The 23,280-nt window shown below is 42.2% G+C and overlaps 1 protein-coding gene across 2 annotated transcripts in view; it reads right to left on the bottom strand.

Annotated features, from left to right (window-relative positions):
* The window catches only part of LOC124259034 (protein-glutamine gamma-glutamyltransferase K-like), a 31,635-nt gene extending 10,006 nt beyond the window's left edge, over positions 1-21,629 (bottom strand). For both annotated transcript variants that reach the window (XM_046693114.1, XM_046693116.1), the window contains exons 1-13: positions 21,464-21,629; positions 11,522-11,661; positions 10,150-10,331; positions 9,686-9,943; positions 8,382-8,651; positions 5,031-5,149; positions 4,561-4,674; positions 4,191-4,365; positions 3,144-3,288; positions 2,731-2,834; positions 2,090-2,255; positions 1,478-1,572; positions 566-660 (exon numbers count right to left, since the gene is read on the bottom strand). In XM_046693114.1, coding sequence (XP_046549070.1) covers positions 566-660; positions 1,478-1,572; positions 2,090-2,255; positions 2,731-2,834; positions 3,144-3,288; positions 4,191-4,365; positions 4,561-4,674; positions 5,031-5,149; positions 8,382-8,651; positions 9,686-9,943; positions 10,150-10,331; positions 11,522-11,559 — 1,761 coding nt within the window. In that variant the 5' untranslated portion in view covers positions 11,560-11,661; positions 21,464-21,629. The remainder of the gene's footprint in view (positions 1-565; positions 661-1,477; positions 1,573-2,089; positions 2,256-2,730; positions 2,835-3,143; positions 3,289-4,190; positions 4,366-4,560; positions 4,675-5,030; positions 5,150-8,381; positions 8,652-9,685; positions 9,944-10,149; positions 10,332-11,521; positions 11,662-21,463) is intronic.
* Between the last annotated feature and the right edge of the window lie 1,651 nt (positions 21,630-23,280).

Genomic DNA, 23,280 nt, shown 5'->3' with positions numbered 1-23,280 from the left:
ATGTTAAAAATACCACTGACAGTAAGTTGTAACAGGGAATGATGGAGTATAAATGAATCTCGTGGGTACTTCTTCCTTCTTCAGCCTAGCTTTGGGAATTTCATACCCCATGTGTGCATATCTCTTTCATATGCGTCCGACTCGGAATGATCGGAGCATTTCTCCTGTCTAAATCTGTCTCTTTACTTGGAAAACGGAAGAAATGGTGGCTCTTTCCATTGTTCTGATGATTCCGTGCATCCCCAGGCAATAGAATACACCATCGTACCATTTACAAATACGACAGAAACAACACGATTTGTATTACTGTAGGGCTTGTCCTTGTAGACGCTAGTCACATATGACGTCACGAGCTGAAAGGTCACGTGAGTTCCAGCGGAATATGCATAATGGCCGAAGCTCAGATAACAGAAACTGTTTTCGCGATAAGAACATAATAAAACAATATTTTTTTAAATACAAATTTGGGTACATGTTTCTGATGACTTTATCTTTCACCCAGCAAATTATTGCAATTGTCTAGTATTCTCCTTTAAGACAGGCTGGTTATTAAAGAGACGCTGACCTCTGACACTGGAGGCTCTTCATCGTCAACATCCAGGTTATCCTTCCTGAACATCGCCTCGGCCTGCCGCACCACTTCCCGCTCCTGGCTCGACCCTGTGTGGAGTACAAAGATTGTCCGAAACATGCTGACAGGCAGTGTCAAAGCACTCAAGTCGTATTGTCTGGCAATTTTAACTCACGGGTGTTTAATTGACGTCGCGATTAAGATTACTGCATTGATTTAACGTGTGAGTCTGGGGTGGGCGTGTACGCCTGTTTGCGCTTTTTCGGCCTAATATCTGTTTTTACAGAGCTAAACTCACTGAGAATCCAAGATGCAATTTGAACATTGATCCCAAAGCAGACATACAGACCAAGAGCTGGCCAGTCAACGTGTTATCAACGTCATGGCCACCGCCAGGCTGGGAGACAACAAGCACCGTATTTTAAAGTCTTTACACTTATCTCCGGGTACACTTAGACCTCCGAGGCGCTTCGCAAACGGATGTCATGTAGGACATTGTAAGTTGTTCACTGGTCCCTCGGGGCCCATGGATTGATGTACCCTCTGTGTTTGTTTATGTTCGGGCTCAGGGAACATAAACAAACATACAGGGTACATCAACCCATGCGCCCCGAGGGACCAGTGAACAACGTATTTATCTTACCGAACACCTCAATGATAATTTTGAACTGTTTGAGGCAAGGGTATTGGATCATAATAAGGAGTACCGGAGTTATGCAACAGCCCAGACACTACTAACATGAAGTACCAAACGAATTACCACAGTTCGGCATTTCCAACGGGTAACATAGAAAATGTTACTCGCTTGTAAGTGGGGTACATTGATTGGTTCAACCAATCAGAAAACGACATTTACGTATGAGGTAAGATCAATGTTTTTGCATGGGCCAGTAACAATGAACCTACCCTCAGGGTACTTGTACTGGTCAGTGAGGTCCAGTCGCTGCAGCCCGACCTGTGGCTCCTGGGTCGGCTCGTGGGTGCTGATCATCTTCCCAATACTGGAATGTGGGTGAAGAAGAACACCAGAGTACAGGATAACAGAAACAAAACCGACATTTCCCAAGAGGGTGGAACCCTTGAAATACATGCTAACATTTGGAACAGAATGCCTTGGAACAGCCTAGTCGTCTCGTACAATCGTTATTGATAGCTCTTTCGGAATCAGATGCGAATCCTCCTCAACTATACTGACGCAGGACTAAAGAACAGTGATTTAAAACATGAGAGTAAGTGACTGTCTGTACAGTGAGGGAATTAATATATGTTGACGGCATTCAGAACCAAACACTTTCTGCAGAAGGATAGTAAGTGTTAAGGTGAGTTGTTCCGATGTTTGTTCATGTGATCACTTGCCTTGCATTTGCGTGTGTTTGTAACGGTTGATCCAGGTGGAACAGGATACGCTCCCCTTTTCACGCATATCTGTGATTCGGTTACGCATAACATCGTCTGAATCATACAATAGACTCTGATTTTGTCAGATATTTCGCAGGAAGAGGTCTGTCTTTTTATTACCTGTTCGGAGTTCTTGACACTAGTTTCAGTTTCTTGGTCAATGCATTTTCATTCCAGACCACCTTGTCGGAGTTGACCTCTGCGAAGACAAAGGCCGTGTCCTGTCCGATGTTGATGAGCCCCTCCTTGATGGCTGTCACTGGTGAGGGGCCGCAGCAATAGACGCCTATAACCCGATGACCGATATCAGTAAATATCATGTGGATAAAGCATCAAACATGAACTGACAAACCAGCCTACAGAAACCATCTCCGAGCTCTGAAATAACTGTGACAAATCTACAATCTCTCACCCCCTGCTTCACCTACCCTCCCTGACCCCACCTACACCTGACCTCCCTGACCCCAGCTACACCTTACCTCCCTGACCCTTGCTTCACCTACTCTCCCTGACCCCAGCTACACATACCCTCCCTGACCCCTGCTTCGCCTACCCTCCCTGACCCCAGGTACACCTACCCTTCCTGACCCCAGCTACACATACCCTCCCTGACCCCTGCTTCACCTACCCTCCCTGACCCCACCTACACCTACCCTCCCTGACCCCAGCTACACATACCCTCCCCTGACCCCTGCTACACCTACTCTCCCTGACACCCCCGTACCTACCTACCTACCTACCTACTACCCCTCAGCACCTACCGTCACTAGCCTCCTGGGGTGTGGCATCAATGACCTGCCATCCGTCAAACCTGCTGCCAAGATCAGGGCGACTCATCCACACCTCGTTCCAAACATGGAAGTTCCTGATGAGAAATGATGAGAAATAAAACGTATACTATTTTACAAAAAATCTATGTACTATTGTCTATGGAATCATTAAACCTTATATGGTTTAGTTATTTATGTCAAGGAATCATTAAACTCTATATGGTTTAGTTATTTATGTCAGGGAATCATTAAACTCTATACGATTTAGCTATGTATACATTCACAAGCCCGTTTACACTGTACACTACCAGGCAAACAAAGTATCCCCAAAATATAGGATATGTTCCACCACCCTAGACCAACAAAACCTGGCAACAATCACTTTCTATATAGTTAACACATACCAAACGGAATCCGGGGATATATCTACGAAGTCCCCACGGCTGTTCATCCGGTAGATTTCGTCACAGCTTAAACGTTCCTTGTCGCTGTTGTGAGCAGATTCAAAGTTGGTGATACTTCGACAGGGCAGTCCTAGGGCTCGGCACACTGTGGGCACAGTGGGGAGTTTATTGAAAACATTGCCATGGTAGTTAAAATCATGAATTGATATGTACATGGAGTTGTGGGACTGGCAATAATGGCTTCCCCTTCCCTAGTCGGGTCAACTCATTGATACTTTCATATCTAGAGCTATCAATGATAACGAAGAACGTTTTCATTGGTTGTAAATACGTCTTTAACTGACATTGAGGAGAACTATTCTTAAAGGCACAAGTCACGCTTTCGACAATATTTTGGTACAACATGTATATAGGAATGACAACTTCTGTTATTCTAGAGCACATATGTCTTCCATATATACTTGTTCTATCTGACGTCCATCTTCTAAAATGCCACTCAAAGAAGACAATATTTTGCTCTTTAGCATATATGTTGGTCATATGTACTCTCTTTACCTTCCTGCTGACACAAGAAAAGACTTATTATCCCTTACGACTTGCCTGTAATCGATAATTGAAACTTCGAGGCGAACAGCTTCCAAACAGGTAACACTTGCCAGATATGGAATGAACCGATTCCTCCGCACATCGAAAACTGTCGCACGCAGCCTCAATCACATGTTGCGTTAGAGGATAATGAGCGTTCCAAGGGACATAACTCTATGGGATTCGCTTGAAATAAAGTTCGGTCGGTAGAGGGCACGAGAGTCGACTTAATGCAACGTTGCATTACTTGATTGGAACTTTTTAATTTCATACCGTAATCTTAATACCTAACTTTTCTTTTTTTGGAATAAATTAAACAATGTAAATGACAGCTTCCTTCTGAAGTTAAACAAGGACTTATCCTGTCAAACAAAACACACACGCACAAGAATAATGTTTTGCCAACCACTGCTTAACAACATAGTACCACTGTCAAATCACAGTACAGATTGTTGTCCCTACCTGTAGTTAAGACCCCTGCAAAGACCCAGCACTGTCCGTACTTGACCGGTTTTCCGGTGGACATGTACTGCTTCAGGATCTTCACACTCCCCGTCCATGAAGTTGGACTGGTGCCACCGGCGTAGTTGTCGCTCCAGTTGCCCGTAAGAACGCCTTTGTCGTCGGAGGAGTTCACCTGGCAAAGACAACTAATTAGTATGTTTCTTCTGGCGATCGCGAATGTCCTCAAACGAAAAGCTGTATGGACATTATTTTACTCTGCAGTCTGTAATATTTAACGGCTTGTGAACAGCCAAGCGTCGACAGATAAATTGTGGTTGCTAGCAGCTACAATTCACGCCATATATTATCAACCGGAGCATGGACTTACGATCTTTGACAGAATCCTGGCAACCTTGGTAGCATTCCCCATAGCGCGGGTCATCTTGAAGTCGAAGCCCTTCCTGACGAGGTGTAGAGCGGCGTCCAGGATGCCGTCCTCGAACTATATAAGTGGTCGACAAGGATAATGATGATAACAATAACTACAAAAGTAATAATAAAAGGAAACTGACAAGGACGCCGACGACGACGTGATGATGATGATGGTGATGATGATGATGATTATGATGATGATGAAGAAGATGATGATGTTCAAATGATCGATCCCATTGCAGGATAAATGCAAGGTGCTATTTTATAACATCACTCCAGCAATACAGTGATAATGAAATGTTTCTTCTCATCATGATAGCTTAATTTATGTTAAACTTAATGCAGCAAATGTACCAACACAATTCACAGTTCTCACTAAAATATCAATAAATAATGCAATAATGATTAAGTTAGTATTGCTCTGACCTGGCCATAGTACCAGGTACTGCTCCCTATCGTATCGAATGTCCCATAGTACAACACCCCCGAGTCGTTCTCCACCGCTTCCGCGATCCAGCTCTGGTCAGCGAGGTATACGACATCCTCTGTAAGCAGAGGTAAAAAGTAGTGAATGGTTGTTATTTTACGACGCAGTAATATCTTACCAACGTGAATGGAATATCATTTTCTCGGTGTTGGCGTTTTTTAAGGTTTGTAAGTTAAAGCGGTTCCGTTCAATTAGCACTAGGGCTGTCAATGTTAACGTATGGCAGTTACCATCACTTTCTGCGGCGGGACCCGTGATTGATGGGAGCACATTTAGAATTCAGCACCACAACCCACAGGGGTTCGAATCACTGTTTGGACAATAATTTATAAAAATAAAAAAATCTATATTTTTGCAACCGTATATTGTTTAATATGTTAAGAGTAACTTATGTTTCAAATTTGAACGAAATCGGTGAAGAAATGGATTTTTTAGAAAATTCTCCCGCTACACTCATTACATAAAATACACTGTATGTTATGAGTGTAGCGGGAGAATTTTCTAAAAAATCTATTTCCTCACCGATTTCGTTCAAATTTGAAACATAAGTTACTCATAACATATAAAAACAATATACGATTGCAAAAATATAGAGTTTTTATTTTTATAAATTATTGTCCAAACAGTGATTCGAACCCCCGTGCCACAACCTCTCATGATGACGTTCCCTGCAGCCGTAGGTCACATGTCACTGAGACAGGCAACCAGTTTGTGAGAATCGGTCGGACGCGTACTCGCGACCTTGCTGATTGTTAGCCCGACAGCTAACCGACTGAGCTCCGTCCACACTGTTGCACAATGTGCAATGTGTAAGTCATTCCTGAGAGGTTAGTAATACGGAAAAGAACGGAAATAGTCGAATATGTCACGTGAGTTACGAAGGTTACGGGTAGCCTTGGTGTCTCGTGATTTGAATCTACGGACGCTTCACGAATGGTCCCGATGCCATTTGGCACATACGTCCCATTCCGTAATCTACAAGATACCGTGTGGTGTGGAAAGAGCCGTTATAGCGCGAACTGTAACCAGCGGCTGTTGACCTCAGGCGTCAGACGTCGAATTCACGGTATTCATGAATGACGTGCTTTTAAAAAAAATAATCGGGTGATTTTGTGACGGAAAGTTGTTGTAGGGAACATTATAAGGATAATGTGAATCGCACGGAGGAATGAGGGAGACATGAACATGTCAGGTGACGCCACGAGGGTGAGTTAGCCTTCGAATCATTGCTGAAGAAATGTAGGCGCCCAAATGTTGAGTGTGAAAATGGCTTAAGTGCAAGTTCCAGGATAATTTCCATAAGCCCAAATTTTCGACATAAAATCATTTCATCGTGCACTTTCGACGTTATTTGGGTGAAATAAGTATTACAAATGCTGGAAGGAAAAAACAACAACAACAACATCTGTACCTACCATATTGGATTCTAACCTTAACCCTAAACCCTAAACCCTTACATTTTACCGACAGTGGCGTAAATCAACATACATCCCAAATATGGACTTTAAAAAATCAGTTACAGTACAACCAGAAATTATTGAGAATTTAAGATTGTAATTTTTTAAATTTCACTCATTGCTCACGTATTAAATGTGAATATTAGCAGAACATAACTCCAGATTCAAAGACAGGTGAACAGTTAGTATTTTGTCAAGTCACCATGGGCAGCAATGCAGGCTTCAATGCGGCGGGGCATACTACTGATCAAAGAAGTTAGAAAGTCGTGGTCCATGCTGACCCAATATCGGACCACCTATTCTTTCATTTCAGCAATATTTGTCAGATTTTTCTTATTGACACTTTCCTTCATAAGTCCCCAAACATTTTCTACTGGATTTAGGTCAGGGCTATAGCTTGGCCAATCTAATAATGTCATATTTTGGGTCCGAAACCAGGCCTGTGAATGCTTTGAACGATGTTTTGGGTCGTTGTCCTGCTGGAAAATCAAAACATTTCCTTAGAACACGTGAGCAGATGGAAGTAAACGTCCCTCGAGAATATCTGTGTACCGCTCACTGTTCATATTCCCTTCAAATACACAGAGGGGCGTTGCCCCTAACACAGATATGCCACCCCACACGCTAAATTTCGGACTGTACTTTGTGCGCTGATACGAAGGTGTTTGGTCCAGAATTTCAGTGTATTAGGAAACAGCCACACAGAACTTTCATCTGAGAAAATCACATTGTCCCAGTTAACATTTCTATGCTGTAAGCACCAGTTCAACCTTCGCTCCTTTCGTTCAGGTTTCATGATCGGTGATGGAATTCCTCGACTTTTCTGCCAACACATTGCATGCAGCTCAGTTCTAATTGTCTCCTTACAGACAGCCACAGTTCCTCAATCAATCATATCCAGCCTTAAGTTTTCTAAACTCCTTCGTTTGTTTTTAGAAACAAGAATACCAAGCCGCCTCCTGTCACCGACAGTCAATTTTCTGGGCCTACCTGCGCCTCCCTGGTGCTCAATGCCATATCCATTTGCAATATTTTTCAAAACACGATAAACAGGGGACAAATGGATGCCTGTTCTACTTGAAATCACTTTAGCTAATCTGATGTCCTTGTTATAATACTCTAAAATCAACTTCCTCGTCTCTAAATCATCCATACTGAGGATCACTGAAAATGTCGTCTGCTAGCAAGTAAACAAAGGGGGATAACTCTTCACAAACTAATGAAAAAGGATTAACGGAGTTGTCTCTCTTGAATGAAACCAAGCACTTGATAGCTGGTCAAGGTTGTTTACACTAGAAATCCAATTAAACATATTCCTAAAATTCTCAATAATTTCTGGTCATACTATACATGTCAAACATGTTAGTGCTTGAATGTGAGCGACGTTTAGTAAACCTAGCGCTTTGTGCTCTCTTTACAATCTAATATGTGGGCGAAGGGCTTCATATGCAGAAACGGGAGATTTCGCACTTCAATGTTCCTTGTGTGTATACCAGACCTATTTGACATACGTGCAAGCGTGACGTATTGTTATACTCCCACAGACATATTGACGAGTATGGCAGCTTAATATTGACAAACGCAGCTTGTTATAGGGCGGGAGTTGTAGATATAGATATGGCAATGTGACCTAAACTGACGTACTAAAGTAAGTACATACCTGGTGCTTAGGGAATATACAAAAGAACAATGTGTTTGTGTTATATAACTGATTGTAATTATTTATGTACGTTTTCTCACCTTTACACCAAGAATTGAAGATTTTATTTGATTCGTATTTACTAGTATCAGCGTGGGGTTTAAAACACTCTTTGTTTGAATATTGTGTCTCACCTTTACACCAAGGATTAAAGATGATGTTGATGTCTTCGTTGTGGTTGTACTGCCAGATGAGGTCTTTGCCGTTCTCGACGTCCACGGTGGTCCTGACAATCAAATCCCAAACTCCGACAGGGGTAGATGCAGGGGAGAACACTTCTACAGTGAGAGATCTGTCTCCCTTTTTGGCGATGATGGCGCCCCATCTCCGTGGCTTATAGGACGTGTCCCTACCCTCTCCAACCTTGATGGTCTCTTTGACAGTGCTGTTGTTCTCGTCAGACGCTGCAACAGTAACGTGGAAGGGAACCTGATAACGTCGGAAGCAACATCCCACACACTGAAACGGTTGGTTGGTCTGTTGTCTAATGCCGCAGTCAGCAACATCACAATCCGGAGATCAATGCATGACATGCAAGTATCTACACAATTGGGAATCTTCAAGGATATATACCTACTGCAAAATCGGACTGTCATCAGAGCAAACATCAACCTGGGGTTAGTCTTTGGTAGCCGTCAGCCTGAACCACCGATCCCGTATGTCGCCTCTTACGAAAAATTAAAACGCATGGGTTGCAATTCCTATGTAACCTGAATCTTCAAGGATATATACCTACTACCTATTTGCAAAATCGGACTGTCATCAGAGCAAACATGCACTTAAGGGGACTTGTACTGAAGTTGCCAGCTCCTTTTGCTACCCGGAATTTGGGGTCTTTTTAGACGCCGTCAGCACACAGCATCCGGGTCCCAGCTAAAGTAACGTGGTATGCAGGAAGCAAATATAATCGTGATTTAATACACATGTACATTTTGACATAAATATATGCATGTAGGTAACCTCTCAACGTGCAGCCCGACGCGACGAGTACCGCTCTGACAAATTCGGTATGCGGATTGAGCGACCCACTGAGGCTTTAAATGTTTTATTGTATTTCGAGATATATTTCCTAAATTTATATAATTTGTACCTTTGTAAGACCTAGAGACCTGTTCTTTCGATATTCGTCAAAGTTCGGCCTCTATACAGTGTATTCTGAGCTTATGAGCTTTACCTCAGTAGTAACCGGGATTTAGTTATGAGTATGTATGAGCTACTGGTGTCTAACTAGCACGGACTAGTCATGAAGGATAAACCGCAGAGTTGTACACAGTACGGAAAGGTCGGGATATGGTAATATTCCAAGGATCTTAACCGAAACCAGCAGATCAAGCAGATCCTGGAAGCGTCAGGGTGGAGAACTCTGCACAACATACTGTCATTTATAACAAAGGGCTAGATACATTTGTGTGTGTAGATTGATGTGAAGTATACTTACCTAAGCTCAACATGAGCGTGATGTCGTTCTTGTCGATGTCGTAAGGTCTGTCGAAGGTGATGGTGATGAGGAAGGGCTGACCTCTTCTGACCACCAGCTCGGCTTCCTCCCGACCCCTGACCTCTGTGCACTCATACATGTCAGTGTGGTGCTGCTTGGTGTTCTCCGCTATGTTAAGGTCAAGGTTGGTCACGTGCAGTTTCGTTGACAGATCAGTGTCTGGCACTTCCGGTTCTTCAGTTTCGTCTTCATCGTTGTCTGTTTCAGAAACACTAAATGGTAATTAATATATTTGCCGCCCTCGGCATGAACCGTTTGGTATTTACAACTGAAATTCATTGCAACCTGTTATTTACCCAGGGTATGTGAAGGTATATGTAAAAGCCTGGCCAATTCAATATGAAAACATAACACTTGTATTTGAAAAAATAATTGTAACTTCTGATGTACTTCAAAATTCTGACCTGACCCGTCATTGCCACTGCCAATGTTTTCTCTCTTCCTCTGATATTCTCTCAACCAGTCCCTGAAGCGCCTGTCGCGTTCCGAAACCGTGGGCTTCGTTCGTCTGTTGGAGTACCATGGTCGACTATACCGGTTCCGCGGAATCCTGGGCCGGTAATAACGGTGTCGACTTAACCCATTGCTGGAAAACAGGTCATCTGTGCAGCTTTAATCGCAACATACGTGAAACTACGCTAGTACGGTGGGTAATCGTATCCGTGTAAGTGTCAGGATATAGGTATTAAACAGTGAGTGAGTGACTTTGGTTTAAGGCCGTTTAACGCCAAACATCATGTGTTGATATAGAAGATGCCAGGCAATCGACATCTCGCCTGCAAACCTTACGATTCTTCCAAGGGGGAGCTGGTTTGTTATTTAAGGCGTCCAGCAGTTGCTGCCCTTTACAATGACAGGATAAGTCTGCCAGTATTAGAAGAGCAACAACAACATTTATGCAAGATTTCAAATTGTAATGTTCATTGATTTGTAGACCTTAACATTTATGCTTGTGCTGCTAAAGAAAATGTACATCTAGATCTTCTCATTTGCACATTTATTATCTCTATATAGAAACGGATATTCGTGTTTGCAAGTCTCCTTGAATCTGATTTGCACAATGGATATATCATTATACATCATATCCATATCTGACTTATTACCTGATGGCATGCATCAGGCCTATATCAATATTCGAAGTATATTTAAACCCGGTGAAATTCTAACTGTTTAAGCTTTCTACATGTTATAAATTGTAAACAAGCTTGAATTTATATTATAAACATGTTTAGATTATGAGGATGTTGTGTTTTAATGGTTTTAGACCGTGAGGCGAAATCTGAATTCTTGTGTTATACCCAAAATGAGTTAACATATAACACACCAAATCCTAAACCAAAACTTACAATGTAGAATAGAATAAAATTATGCTTTTTTGGTATGACAGCACCATGGCACTCGATTGCTTAGGTGCAATTCCGAATATTGCATGTACATCGAAATTGAAAACCCATATCTGAAATATAACTGAAATACTGTTTTATGAAAGAAGCGTTTAACAGCGGAAATCGGGAAGAAAATGTCAAACTGAGCTCCCCTATCGCCCCAACAACCTCCCCCGTACCAGGGCGCCATTCCAGAGCTAAGACGATCGTAATTTTCGTACTTTAACGTCTTCAACAACATCGAGGGTTTAAAATTACGTTTTGGGGCGTTGGCTGTGAACTACACCACGACATCGAGGGGATGTCATCACGTCAACTGCTTGTGCTTCGGATTTATAGCATCTGTAAATTTTATTTTCTTAATAGCATAAATTGTCATTTACACCCTTACCTTAAACTGAAATTCCGGATGTTTAGGGAACTTGACATCGTCGATGGCAGTGGATTTATGCTGACGTAGCTGTCTAGTCTGACGCCGTTCCTTAGACGTTGTAAACAGCTCTAGAAAACTCCCTGCCGAGAGACCTAGTTCTGCAACGTCAGCAAAAGAGAACAGTGGGGATTTATATTACATGTGTACCGACATTGTATTTACCTTGCATTTAACCTGACAAACCTACTACTTGTGTTATTACGCCTATAAATCGTTCTCTTATGGATTCAAGAGATTGAAGACAGCGTCTTTATCTCAAGTTCATGTTGTCTATGAGCCAGTGCCCCCGATAAGTACGTCGTCAGTAACGGGGGCCGGGTTGACGTCAACCGTAAACGGTCTGGTCCACATTTGACATGTATGTACATATGTTGACTTCAAACCTCAAGAATAAGGTCAAATGAAATCGACATGACTACCATCTGACATCCATATAGCTGGAATATTGCTGAATGCGGCGTTAAATACCAATCAACCAACTTATAGGCATTGGAAAGATCTGGCGTCTCGAAAAAAACAGCAGGAATGTATTTTCACTACCCATCTCTCTGAATGTGTTTGTCCAGCGAGAAGCATTTAGTCTGTTTGTTTTAAATTAGTTACAGTGCGTCTACAATTAAGGTTTTTAAGAGTTTCTCGACCTCAATGTGAACTTTCAGGCAAAAGAAGATTTACGCCCATGTTTGATGATTGAAACAAACAATAGTGAGTGAGTTAAGGTTTATGCCGCTCTTAGCAATATTGCAGCAATATCACGGCGGGGAACACGAGATATTGGCTTCACACGTTGTACCATTGAAACAAAGAAGAGTGAGTGAGTTAAGTTTTACGTCGCTCTTAGCAATATTGCAGCAATATCACGGCGGGGAACACGAGAAATTGGCTTCACACGTTCTACGAAACAAACAAGAACTGGTTATTCAATGGTTAACTAAATGATACGGGCATTATGTTTACCTAACGTTTTCAGCTAAGTATGCTTTTAGTATGCTTTTAGTATGCTTTTACCCCAGCAGTTATTTGAAACACCTCACGGTTACTTTACAGAGAGCTGCATACAAGAGCCTTTCTCGTATATTGCAAACTGATCGTATCGTCCATTAGTAATCTATCGCAAATATTGTTCATGGCGTCCAAGCTACCTCATTGCCCCTTACATCGTTCCTCACGTCCAGACTGCAACATTGCCCCTTACATCCTTCCTCACGTCCAGACTGTCACATTGCCCCTTACATCCTTCCTCTCACGTCCAGACTGCCTCACGTCCAGACTGTCACATTGCCTCCTACATCCTTCCTCACGTCCAGACTGTCACATTGCCCATTACATCGTTCCTCACGTCCAGACTGCCCATTACATTGCCCCTCACGTCAGACTGTCACATCCGTTCCTCACGTCCAGACTGCCTCATTGCCCATTACATCGTTTCTCACGTCCAGACTGCCTCATTGCCCATTACATCGTTCCTCACGTCCAAACTGTCACATTGCCCATTACATCGTTCCTCACGTCCAGACTGCCACGTTGCCCCTTACATCGTTAATCACGTACAGACTGCTACATTGCCCATTACATCGTTCCTCACGTCCAGACTGCCATATTGCCCCTTACATCGTTCCTCACGTCCAGACTGCCACGTTGCCCCTTACATCGTTCCTCACGTACAGGGCCTAGATTTTCGAAGCTCTCTTAGCGCTAAGATATTCGTAAGTTAATGTTAATGTATGGGACTTACGACTATCTTAGCGCTAAGAGAGCTTCAAAAATCGAGACCCAGGCTGCCACATTGCCTCAGATATTGTCCATAACATCCAGGCTGCAACATTGCCCGATATATCGTTCCTAACGTCCGAACTACCACATTCAGATAATGTCCATAACGTCCAGGCTACCACATTGCCCCGTTGTATCGTCTTAAACGTTCAGGCTACCCCATTGCCCCGTTATATCGTCTTTAACGTCCAGGCTACCCCGTTGCCCCGTTGTATGGTCTTAAACGTTCAGGCTACCCCATTGCCCCGTTATATCGTCTTTAACGTCCAGGCTACCCCGTTGCCCCGTTGTATGGTCTTAAACGTTCAGGCTACCCCATTGCCCCGTTATATCGTCTTTAACGTCCAGGCTACCCCGTTGCCCCGTTGTATGGTCTTAAACGTTCAGGCTACCCCATTGCCCCGTTATATCGTCTTTAACGTCCAGGCTACCCCGTTGCCCCGTTGTATGGTCTTTAACGTTCAGGCTACCCCATTGCCCCGTTATATCGTCTTTAACGTTCACGCTACCACATTGTCCCGTTATATCGTCTTTAACGTCCAGGCTATCCCATTGCCCCGTTGCATCATCTTTAACGTCCAGGCTACCCCATTGCCCCGTTGTATCGTCTTTAACGTCCAGGCTACCCCATTGCCCCGTTGTATCGTCTTTAACGTCCAAGCTACCCCATTGTCCCGTTGTACATATCGTCTTTAACGTCCAGGCTACCCCATTGCATCGTCTTTAACGTCCAGGCTACTCCATTGTCCCGTTGTACATATCATCTTTAACGTCCAGGCTACCCCATTGCCCCGGTTGCATCATCTTTAACGTCCAGGCTACCCCATTGTCCCGTTGTATACATTCTTTAACGTATTATCATCTTTAACGTCCAAGCTAATTGCCACTGTCCCGTCCAGGCTACCCCCATTGTATTATCATCTTTAACGTCCAAGCTAACCCACTGTCCCGTATTATCATCTTTAACGTCCAAGCTAACCCACTGCCCTGTATTATCATCTTTAACGTCCAAGCTAACCCACTGCCCCGTATTATCATCTTTAACGTCCAAGCTAACCCATTGCCCCGTTATATCGTCTTTAACGTCCAAGCTGCCCCATTGCCCGATGTATAGTCCATATAATTCATCAAGTGAGTGAATGTTACCAGAAATGTCTTAGTTTTTCACATTTTTGTGCCAGCTTTTTAAATCAGAGAAACCTGTGGTTGATAGTGTGAACACACCTGAGAGCGTGTTACCTTGTACCTTGAACAATTATTGCAACCAGTCGATATCAAATCCGTTCTAACATGTACCTCACAATTGTTTTGATATCATTCAAATACATTTATCGAGAGGAATGTCGCAAAAGTCAACTTTTCCCACTGTTGCACGTAAGTCTTGATCCTAAATACCCCAGACAGTTTTACTTGTCCTAACTAATCATACTTCGTATAATCTAATTATGTGAACATTCCAATCCATTCACGTCAGGTATACTTCAAGTGTCGAATAGTAATGCCCTGAATGTTTGTTGTTACCCTGTTATAATTATCCTGACAGTGTCACTCTGATGACACATTGGCTGTACAACATGAACCAGTCCTTAAAACGCCGTTATCTATAGGCCAGCTGTAGATTGTGATTGTATGTATAGAGGTAAAACAAACACTGGACAAGACACCCCGACACCTGACAACAGGTAAAGTACAAAACCAAAATACCAGCCACAACAATTATTTTTAGGGAATGGAGAGCTACGAGGATATTACCCTACTTCAATTACATTCAAAGTATTGTAATATTTCTGTTATCAAAATTAAATGTGTAAATGACAAAATGAAGTCTTAAGTTTGAAACTGGTACACATCGCTCCATTCCTGAAAGGTAATGGAGCGAGCAGACAATGAAATGACGTCACAAATGTACTTTGATGACAGTACTTCCACAGTGGGACTACATTACGTTTAACAAACATTCCTATCGCCCAGCTACCTTTCCTTAAACCTAGTTTTGAATTAAATCAAGAAAATGTATTCAAGACTACACAACATGTAATGATCCTTTCCGCTACTATTACACACATTCCCCATATTACTCTCAACACAGCCAGCCCATTGTCAGCATGATAATGGAAGGTACGAACATAAGAAGTATTCAGTGAAGTATTCAGTGGAAGGTACGAACATAAGAAGTATTCAGTGATAGCTGCTGGTTAATGGTCCAGTCATAAACTTAATACCACAGTACAATAATTCCATTGACCTCCTACATATAGCAACAATCACATAAGGAAGCATTTTTTTGGTGTGTTTCTAATCGCCCAACCGACCCTTCTAATTTTATTGCCGACCACCTCCCCCCCAAAAAAACAACAAACAACAACAACCCCAACTTTTTTTCATTCCAACACCTCCGACTCGAACCTAAAACGTACCTCCTCGTCACATAAAATATTTATCTTAAGATCAGTCGCTGCCACAAGTCCAAAGAACGCGAGAAATTGTAATAAGAATTACATTAAAATAAATGGGAATCAAGAACATTATTCGGATAATTTTGTCTTTATTAAGTTGGGTCTTTTTAGGGTTTTTTTCCCGACCGACAGACCCATGTTCAGCATTTGGTGGCTACGTGAAAAACTACGTGAAAAAATTATGCCCATATGATACTTTCTGCAGTTTTTCAATAGTTTGACATCATTTTGCTATTAACCAAATATATTTTGTTCCCCTAAGGGAATACCTCCTTACATGTTCAATGAATATTTAGTATTCATTATATTCTACGACAGGCTTCATACATCGCATCAATGTCGTCATCGATCACAGGGAAATACTGTGACGTTACATTGTTTAACACCTAGGCAACCTCTCCAGTCACAAACACAAACGAGGACTACTGAAGTAAGGTTGGCGATAAATTACGGGAATTTAGCAGGGAATTGTTTAGGAGTGTCACATAAACCCACTTTTGAGAGTAGCAATTCCTAAGTTTGATTCAAGTGATGTTAGAGTTATCATTATTATTATGTGACTGGAGCACACCCGTAGGTTCAAGCGTTCACCATTCATAATCACGTAGCCTATGATACCATTGAGAAGCTACTTCCACGTAATGGTCGCATCCTAAAAAATGACTGAAAGAATGTCAAGAAAAGTGTACCCGTCCTCACAGACTGCTATAGCGTCCTTGGTCGGTAAGGTAGCCTAGTGGGTAAAGCGTCCGCTCGTCAAGCCGAAGACCCGGGTTCGATACCCGACATGGGTACAATATGTGAAGCCCATTTCTGCTGTCCCCCGCCGTGATGTTGCTGGAATATTGCTAAAAGCGGCGTAAAACTAAACTCACTCACTCTTTGGAAACTCACAGGTGACTCTGACGTAGCTTTATATGGTTAATACAAGGCTACCGTTAAGGACTGGCTGCTATACAAGTGAGGAAATCTTTCAAGGTATCTGTTCAAACGTAACCCGTATTGTAAAAACGCATAGGCTATGGGCTGTACAAATGTTTATTTAAACGATTTTCTGATAATTACAAACTGCAAAGAAACAATATTGACAAACTTTATGGAAAATCACTGGAAGTGGAACAAAATTGTCCTCAAAGACACCTCCAAACACACCAGAAATCACCTCATGATAAATATATGAAAGAAAGACTAAATTAGTCCTCTTTGAAAAGAAACACATTCTGCATCAAAGTCTCCAGTCGAGCGTCCAGCGGTGACCACCAGGAGACAACCAGTAGCAGGTCGACCACGCATGGCCTAGCAGTGACTGGAAGAGTGGACGCTACTCATCAGGTCCTTATAAAAACAAGACGCGGACTTCGGAGACGACAATCTCCCTTCAACGTCGCCCAATTACACCGGGCCTGCTGATTAACATAATTTACCTTAGCTCAAACATAAATGTCGTTTTCTGATTGGCTAAGACAATCAATGTATCCCGCTTACAAGCGGGTAACATTTACTATGTTACCCGCTGGAAATGCCGAACTGTTGGAATTCGTTTGGTACTTCGTGTGAGTAGTGTTTGGGCTGTTGCCTAACTCCGGTACTCCTTATTATGATCCAATACCCGTGCTTCAAACAGTTCAAAATTAACATTGAGGTGTTCGTAAGATAAATACGTTGTTCACTGGTCTCTCGGGGCCATGTAAGAACCTGTACAGTAAAATATGATATATGTATTTAAATATACTACAAGAATGCACATTTAGATGCACAATTAGTAATCAGCAAAACAATGGCGAAGTTGAGGCAAAAACACAAGATGGAACGGAGGCAGAGCTGCGCCGAAAAACATGCGCATTACCAAAGGTAGAAAACGTTGCACGCGAATTGCGTGACATTCGGGTACTCTTTTCACTGATCGCTGATTTTCGTTTGCCTAGGATAACTAAAAGCTACAACAGAACAATCTTCCCTAACTAAATACTGTAAGTTTACTTAAGAAAAGTGATGGTTGAGATTTCTATATGCCAGGGCCGCTAACTATAATTTAATTCACCCGCTTAAAATAGTTGTGTTTAAAAAGATTAAAATCGTGTTTCCACATGACATTTGCAAGCGTCAGCGAATTATATATCAATGGCTTGCCGGATAGCCTTAGAATATCCCCGTTCTGTATCAGGGGACCTCAGACGGCTTCATAGTTACACAGTCCGCTGGAGACATACATGTCTATAGAGACCTCAATGTCCGCAATGAGACACATACCGGTAAACTAAACTTATTAAACAATTGTTAATCATGAGTGAGACATTTATGTTTGAGCTGCTCGACTGGAGACTTTGATGCAGAATGTGTTTCTTTTCAAAGAGGACTAATTTAGTCTTTCTTTCATATATTTATCATGAGGTGATTTCTTGTCGTGTTTGGAAGTGTCTTTGAGGACAATTTTGTTCCACTTCCAGTGATTTTCCATAAAGTTTGTCAATATTGTTTCTTTGCAGTTTGTAATTATCAGAAAATCGTTTAAATAAACATTTGTACAGCCCATAGAATATGCGTTTTTATAATGCGGGTTACGTTTGAACAGTTACGTTGAAAGATTTCCTCACTTGCATAGCAGCCAGTCCTTAACGGTAGCCTTGTATTAACCATATAAAGCTACGTCAGAGTCACCTGTGAGTTTGCAAAGAGTGAGTGAGTTTGGTTTTACGCCGCTTTTAGCAATATTCCAGCAATATCACGGCGGGGGACACCAGAAATGGGCTTCACACAATGTGCCCATGTGGGGATTCGAACCCGGGTCTTCGGCTTGACGAGCGAACGCTTTAACCACTAGGCTACCCCACAGTCCCTGTTAATCATGAATAGAGTTTAGTTAGTCTTTCTTACAGTCCCTACATTTGTTTCTGTTTCGTTCACGTATGTAATGCAATAGCCCTAAATGAAATAAACCTAGATTTTTCTGAAGTTTTATCTTACAGTCCTACATTTTTCTAAAATGTCCACGTATGTAATGCAAAAGTCCTAAATGACTTAAAACGAGATTAAATTTTCTCTCATGTTTAGGTTCTGAATATCTTATTTCAATGGGGCACCTTTTAAATGTGGATATCTTTTGTGATGTCAAAGGGCGTAAATTTTCGTAGACTAATTGTTAGTTTCGAAAACAGCAGTTCGGTTGTTTGCCAGTTGCAGTGGCGAATGTAGCACTTACTGTGATGTCTGTGAAATCCTGATGTCCAAGAATTGTAAGTAAAAATATCCGATTTGAACTTTTGATAAGGGCATAAACCAATGTAAAAACTGTGTATGAAACTCTCTTTATATAATGTCTCACTTTGGAAGTGTAGGAAAAGGTTTGACGAGAAGAGCCCATGGCAGGCTCCATGTTGTTAAGAACAATGGTGTGTGACGTCACACAGAGACACAGTGACACCCCATGTCGTGACGGCACTGTGATCTCACACGGACGTGACACATGCTACACAGGGACAGATACTTCAGTACACCGACTGACCAATAAGCCACGTAGCTTGTTTATGTGAAATGCATGGAAAGTACAACATGAAAGGCAGGGACACTACAGCTGCATTACGTCAGTGAGTCTTTGATAAGAGTGAGTGAGTGAGTGAGTGAGTATAGTTATACGCCGCTTTTAGCAATCTCCCAGCAATATCACGGCGGGGGACAGCAGAAATGGGCTTCACACACTGTACCCATGTGGGGAACCGAACCCGGGTCTTCCGCGTGACGAGCGGACGCTTTAACCACTAGGCTACCCCACCGCCCCCCTCTTTGATAGGAAAGTTGATAACAAGTTGATAACAGTCATTTTATGACGAGGCTTCGCAGCCGGAAGTAGTACTGACATTGAATTAGTGACCGGTATGGGTTTAGCAATATTCCAACAATATCACGGTGGGGGACACCAGAAATGGGCTTTACAAATAGTAACTATGTGGGGAATCGAACCCGGGTCTTCGGCGTGACGAGCGAGCGCTTTAACTACTAGGCTACCCCACCGCCCATGAATTGACATCCGTCGGAGTGGCATTGGTTTGGTCATGTAGTGAAGTCGAGCAGTATATATAAAGGCCAGAATCACAGCAGGACCACATGAAATCGACTCCAGTTTGTCTATTCTGGTGACAATGGTAGCATATTTGTGGCCGGTCATATCGATTGTTTTTTAATAATTTTATTTACATAACAGAAGTTATCATAAAAAATGTGAAACAAAGTTCCATATAATAACATTTTCATCAACATTGCGATATTGAGCATGGACTGACTGACTGAGTTTTGGTTTTACGCCGCTTTTAGCAATATTCCAGCAACATCACGGCGGGGGACACCAGAAATGGGCTTCACACATTGTACCCATGTGGGGATGCGAACCCGGATCTATGGCGTGACGAGCCAACGCTTTAACCACTAGGCTACCCCACCGCCCCCATTGACCATGGAACAATATTAAGCTCAAATTGATTTCAATGTAATGATACGCTAGGTTCCTCATTCACACGTGCAATACAAACGGACAGCTCAACACAAAACAAATTCAACACAATACAACTTTCACCGCCTGTGCAATCCACTCGGTTGACGAATCACTTAGGTGCATTGGAGCGATGATCACATCGTGACATGTCGAACCAACCTACAGTTCAGCAGAAACAATTTCAACACGTCTGCGTTTTATCTACGTGCTTGTGCGGCGTTAAACAACAACAACAACAACAACTAATCCAAACAAAACAGCTGCATGTAGTTTACAGTTTACAACAACACTTGTTTGAAGTATTTGAGACTAGTTTTAAAAGATCATTATCTGCATGTTGGAAAACCGACTTACGACATCAGCTGACGTCTCAATACAATTGACGCTGACATTGTTGCTTTTTCATACTGCAACTGCTGTTACTGCATTCGTTGCACAACACTGCACCCGAATTAGGTCAAACGGGACCTAATGCATGCATGACTGCAGCACCAGGACGCACAGCTTGTGTGTAGACTGGTGCCCAGTCTCTTAAAATACATAATTTTGACAGAAACAAATAACTCCATTAAAACCAAAAGCGAGCCCAAGTGAGATGGTAGAATCAGCACTTTAGTAAATCTTAATTTACTTCATTTTGGGGCTTTTACATAACCGAGAGGGCTTGGTGGAAGTGAAAATGATCCGATTCAGTAACTGTGAGCGAGACTAATAGATAAAGGCTACACCTATAAAACAAGACAGTGAAGTGGTTGTGTGTTCCACTACTAAACATGATAATGGCGGTGCCGTATAATCGATGTTATTGATGACCATCCGTTATTAAACGAGTAAACAAACTCCGTTATCTCGGTGTCAGGCGATCTCTGCCCCTCATACCTGTCCCTGGGCAACGCTAGCCCTACAAGGTGCGGTCTACTTGTTCTTGTGCGATGTACACGGGTCAAGAAAATGCTGACAGATCGGAAAATGAAGGAAGGGTTTAGTTATTTGGCAATTCAGTAATCGTGTTATCATGTGTTGACACAAAAACCAAAATGTGTCCTAATCATACGACAGATTTACATTTAACATACCTTTGCCCTAATTTCTTTCAAAAGGAGACAGAGAGCAACCCGTCACCTCCTTCTGAATCTGCGTATAAGAAAGTTATGCAAATGATACAATTGTTTTAACGAGGCTCACCTTATACTGATGATACTGCTTAATTACGCTGCTTTACGTGGAGGCGTGCTGCAGGCGGTTCTATTCACCAGACAGACAACACGGTTTGTGAAAGCCTCTGATAGCACACTTGATGCTGTGTTGGCCACGCACGAGCAATAGTTGTTTCCCAACTGTGTCATATAGTTACATGTTATATATACAGTGGGAGGAACAGTGACAAGGGGGGAGAAGGAGGAGGGGGGGGAGCGCGTGGAGTGAATTGATCTAGGCTCACTATTCATGTTTGTGGAGTACCAGCATTACTTATATTGACGCTGTATCGATAGATGCACCCAGATTACCTGATATTTAAGATTCAGTTTTACCCGTCCGAGAAAGGCCTATGGAGGTGAAGTGAAGAGTGGGAGGTATTTTCTGTCAACAGCATGGCCGCTCCACACACTTAATACAGCCCGATTTTTCGACTTGACAAGTATGGTATTACAATTTAACAACTAGGCTACCGCCATATAAAGAAAACACTTAGATTCAAGTTCCTGATGGTGTATTTCAGACGGTACATGATCTGCTACTTTAAGACAGGTACTGGGTATTAGTCTGAGGATGTACTTCTCTCTCTGTATTCAGGTCAATAATTCGCTGATAGACTTACAGTAAAGCTTGAACAATATTGATAATAGTATGCGCTTCTAAACGAAATCGACCGCTTTCGTGGTGTAGTGGTTAGACCGTCCGCCCGAAGGTCGCGGGTTCGATCCCCGGCCGCGTCATACCAAAAGACGTTAAAATGTGGTACTTGTTGGTCCCTGCCTGGCGCTCGGCATTATAGGGTACAACAAGGACTGGTCGGCTCGGAGTCCGTATAATGTGTCTGATTGGGGCATTCATGTTTAACTGCGGCATAGTATCTCGGTGACTAGCACTATAAAACCAGCTTAAGTCTGGGCTAGTACAAACAGCCACACGCATGCACGTCGTCATATAAGCGAAATGTTCTTACGTACGGCGTTAAAGCCCATTTCACCTCACCCCCACCTCTAAACCAAATCAGTATTGATAATATTATGCACTTGTAAACTAAATCAGTATCAGATACTAGTAGCTGGTATAAACAAACATAGGTATCAGACGTTGTTAACATTTATGCACGATGGTATCAAAGGTTGTTAACTTCTATACCTGTAGGAATCAGATAATGTTAACTTGTATATATTACATAGGTATCAGAGGTTGTGAGCTTGTATGTAGGTTTCAGAGGGCAAGAGCTTGTATACATGTAGGTATCAGATATTGTTAACTTGTATATATTACATAGGTATCAGAGGTTGTGAGCTTGTATGTAGGTTTCAGAGGGCAAGAGCTTGTATACATGTAGGAATCAGATATTGTTAACTTGTATATATTACATAGGTATCAGAGGTTGTGAGCTTGTATGTAGGTTTCAGAGGGCAAGAGCTTGTATACATGTAGGAATCAGATATTGTTAACTTGTATATATTACATAGGTATCAGAGGTTGTTGGCTGTAAAGGAATATTCCAATGAGTTTTCAAATTAATTCTGCAAAAGATCGAGTAATAAAACAAATTCTCACCAAAGTTACAGTTACCTTGAATGAATGTTGAGTGTTGCGAACAGTGGCAGTTAACTTGTTCACATCAAAGTATCAGTGGTTAACTTGAATTGTCAACAAGCCGGTATACGTTGTAGTGTACTTGTGCTAGTATAAGTGGTTGTCAACATACAGAAGCGTTGGCGTATTTTTATTGGTTTAGATTTTTTAAATAAATATTCTTAACTTGTTTACGTGTTAGTGTCAAAGGGTGTTTAGTTGTT

This window comes from Haliotis rubra, unplaced genomic scaffold, assembly GCF_003918875.1.
Source record: "Haliotis rubra isolate DU_JTF1 unplaced genomic scaffold, ASM391887v1 Scf708, whole genome shotgun sequence".
NCBI lineage: Eukaryota > Metazoa > Mollusca > Gastropoda > Lepetellida > Haliotidae > Haliotis > Haliotis rubra.
The sequence above is the reverse complement of the archived record's forward strand: the minus strand, read 5'-3'. Positions and strand labels throughout refer to the sequence as shown.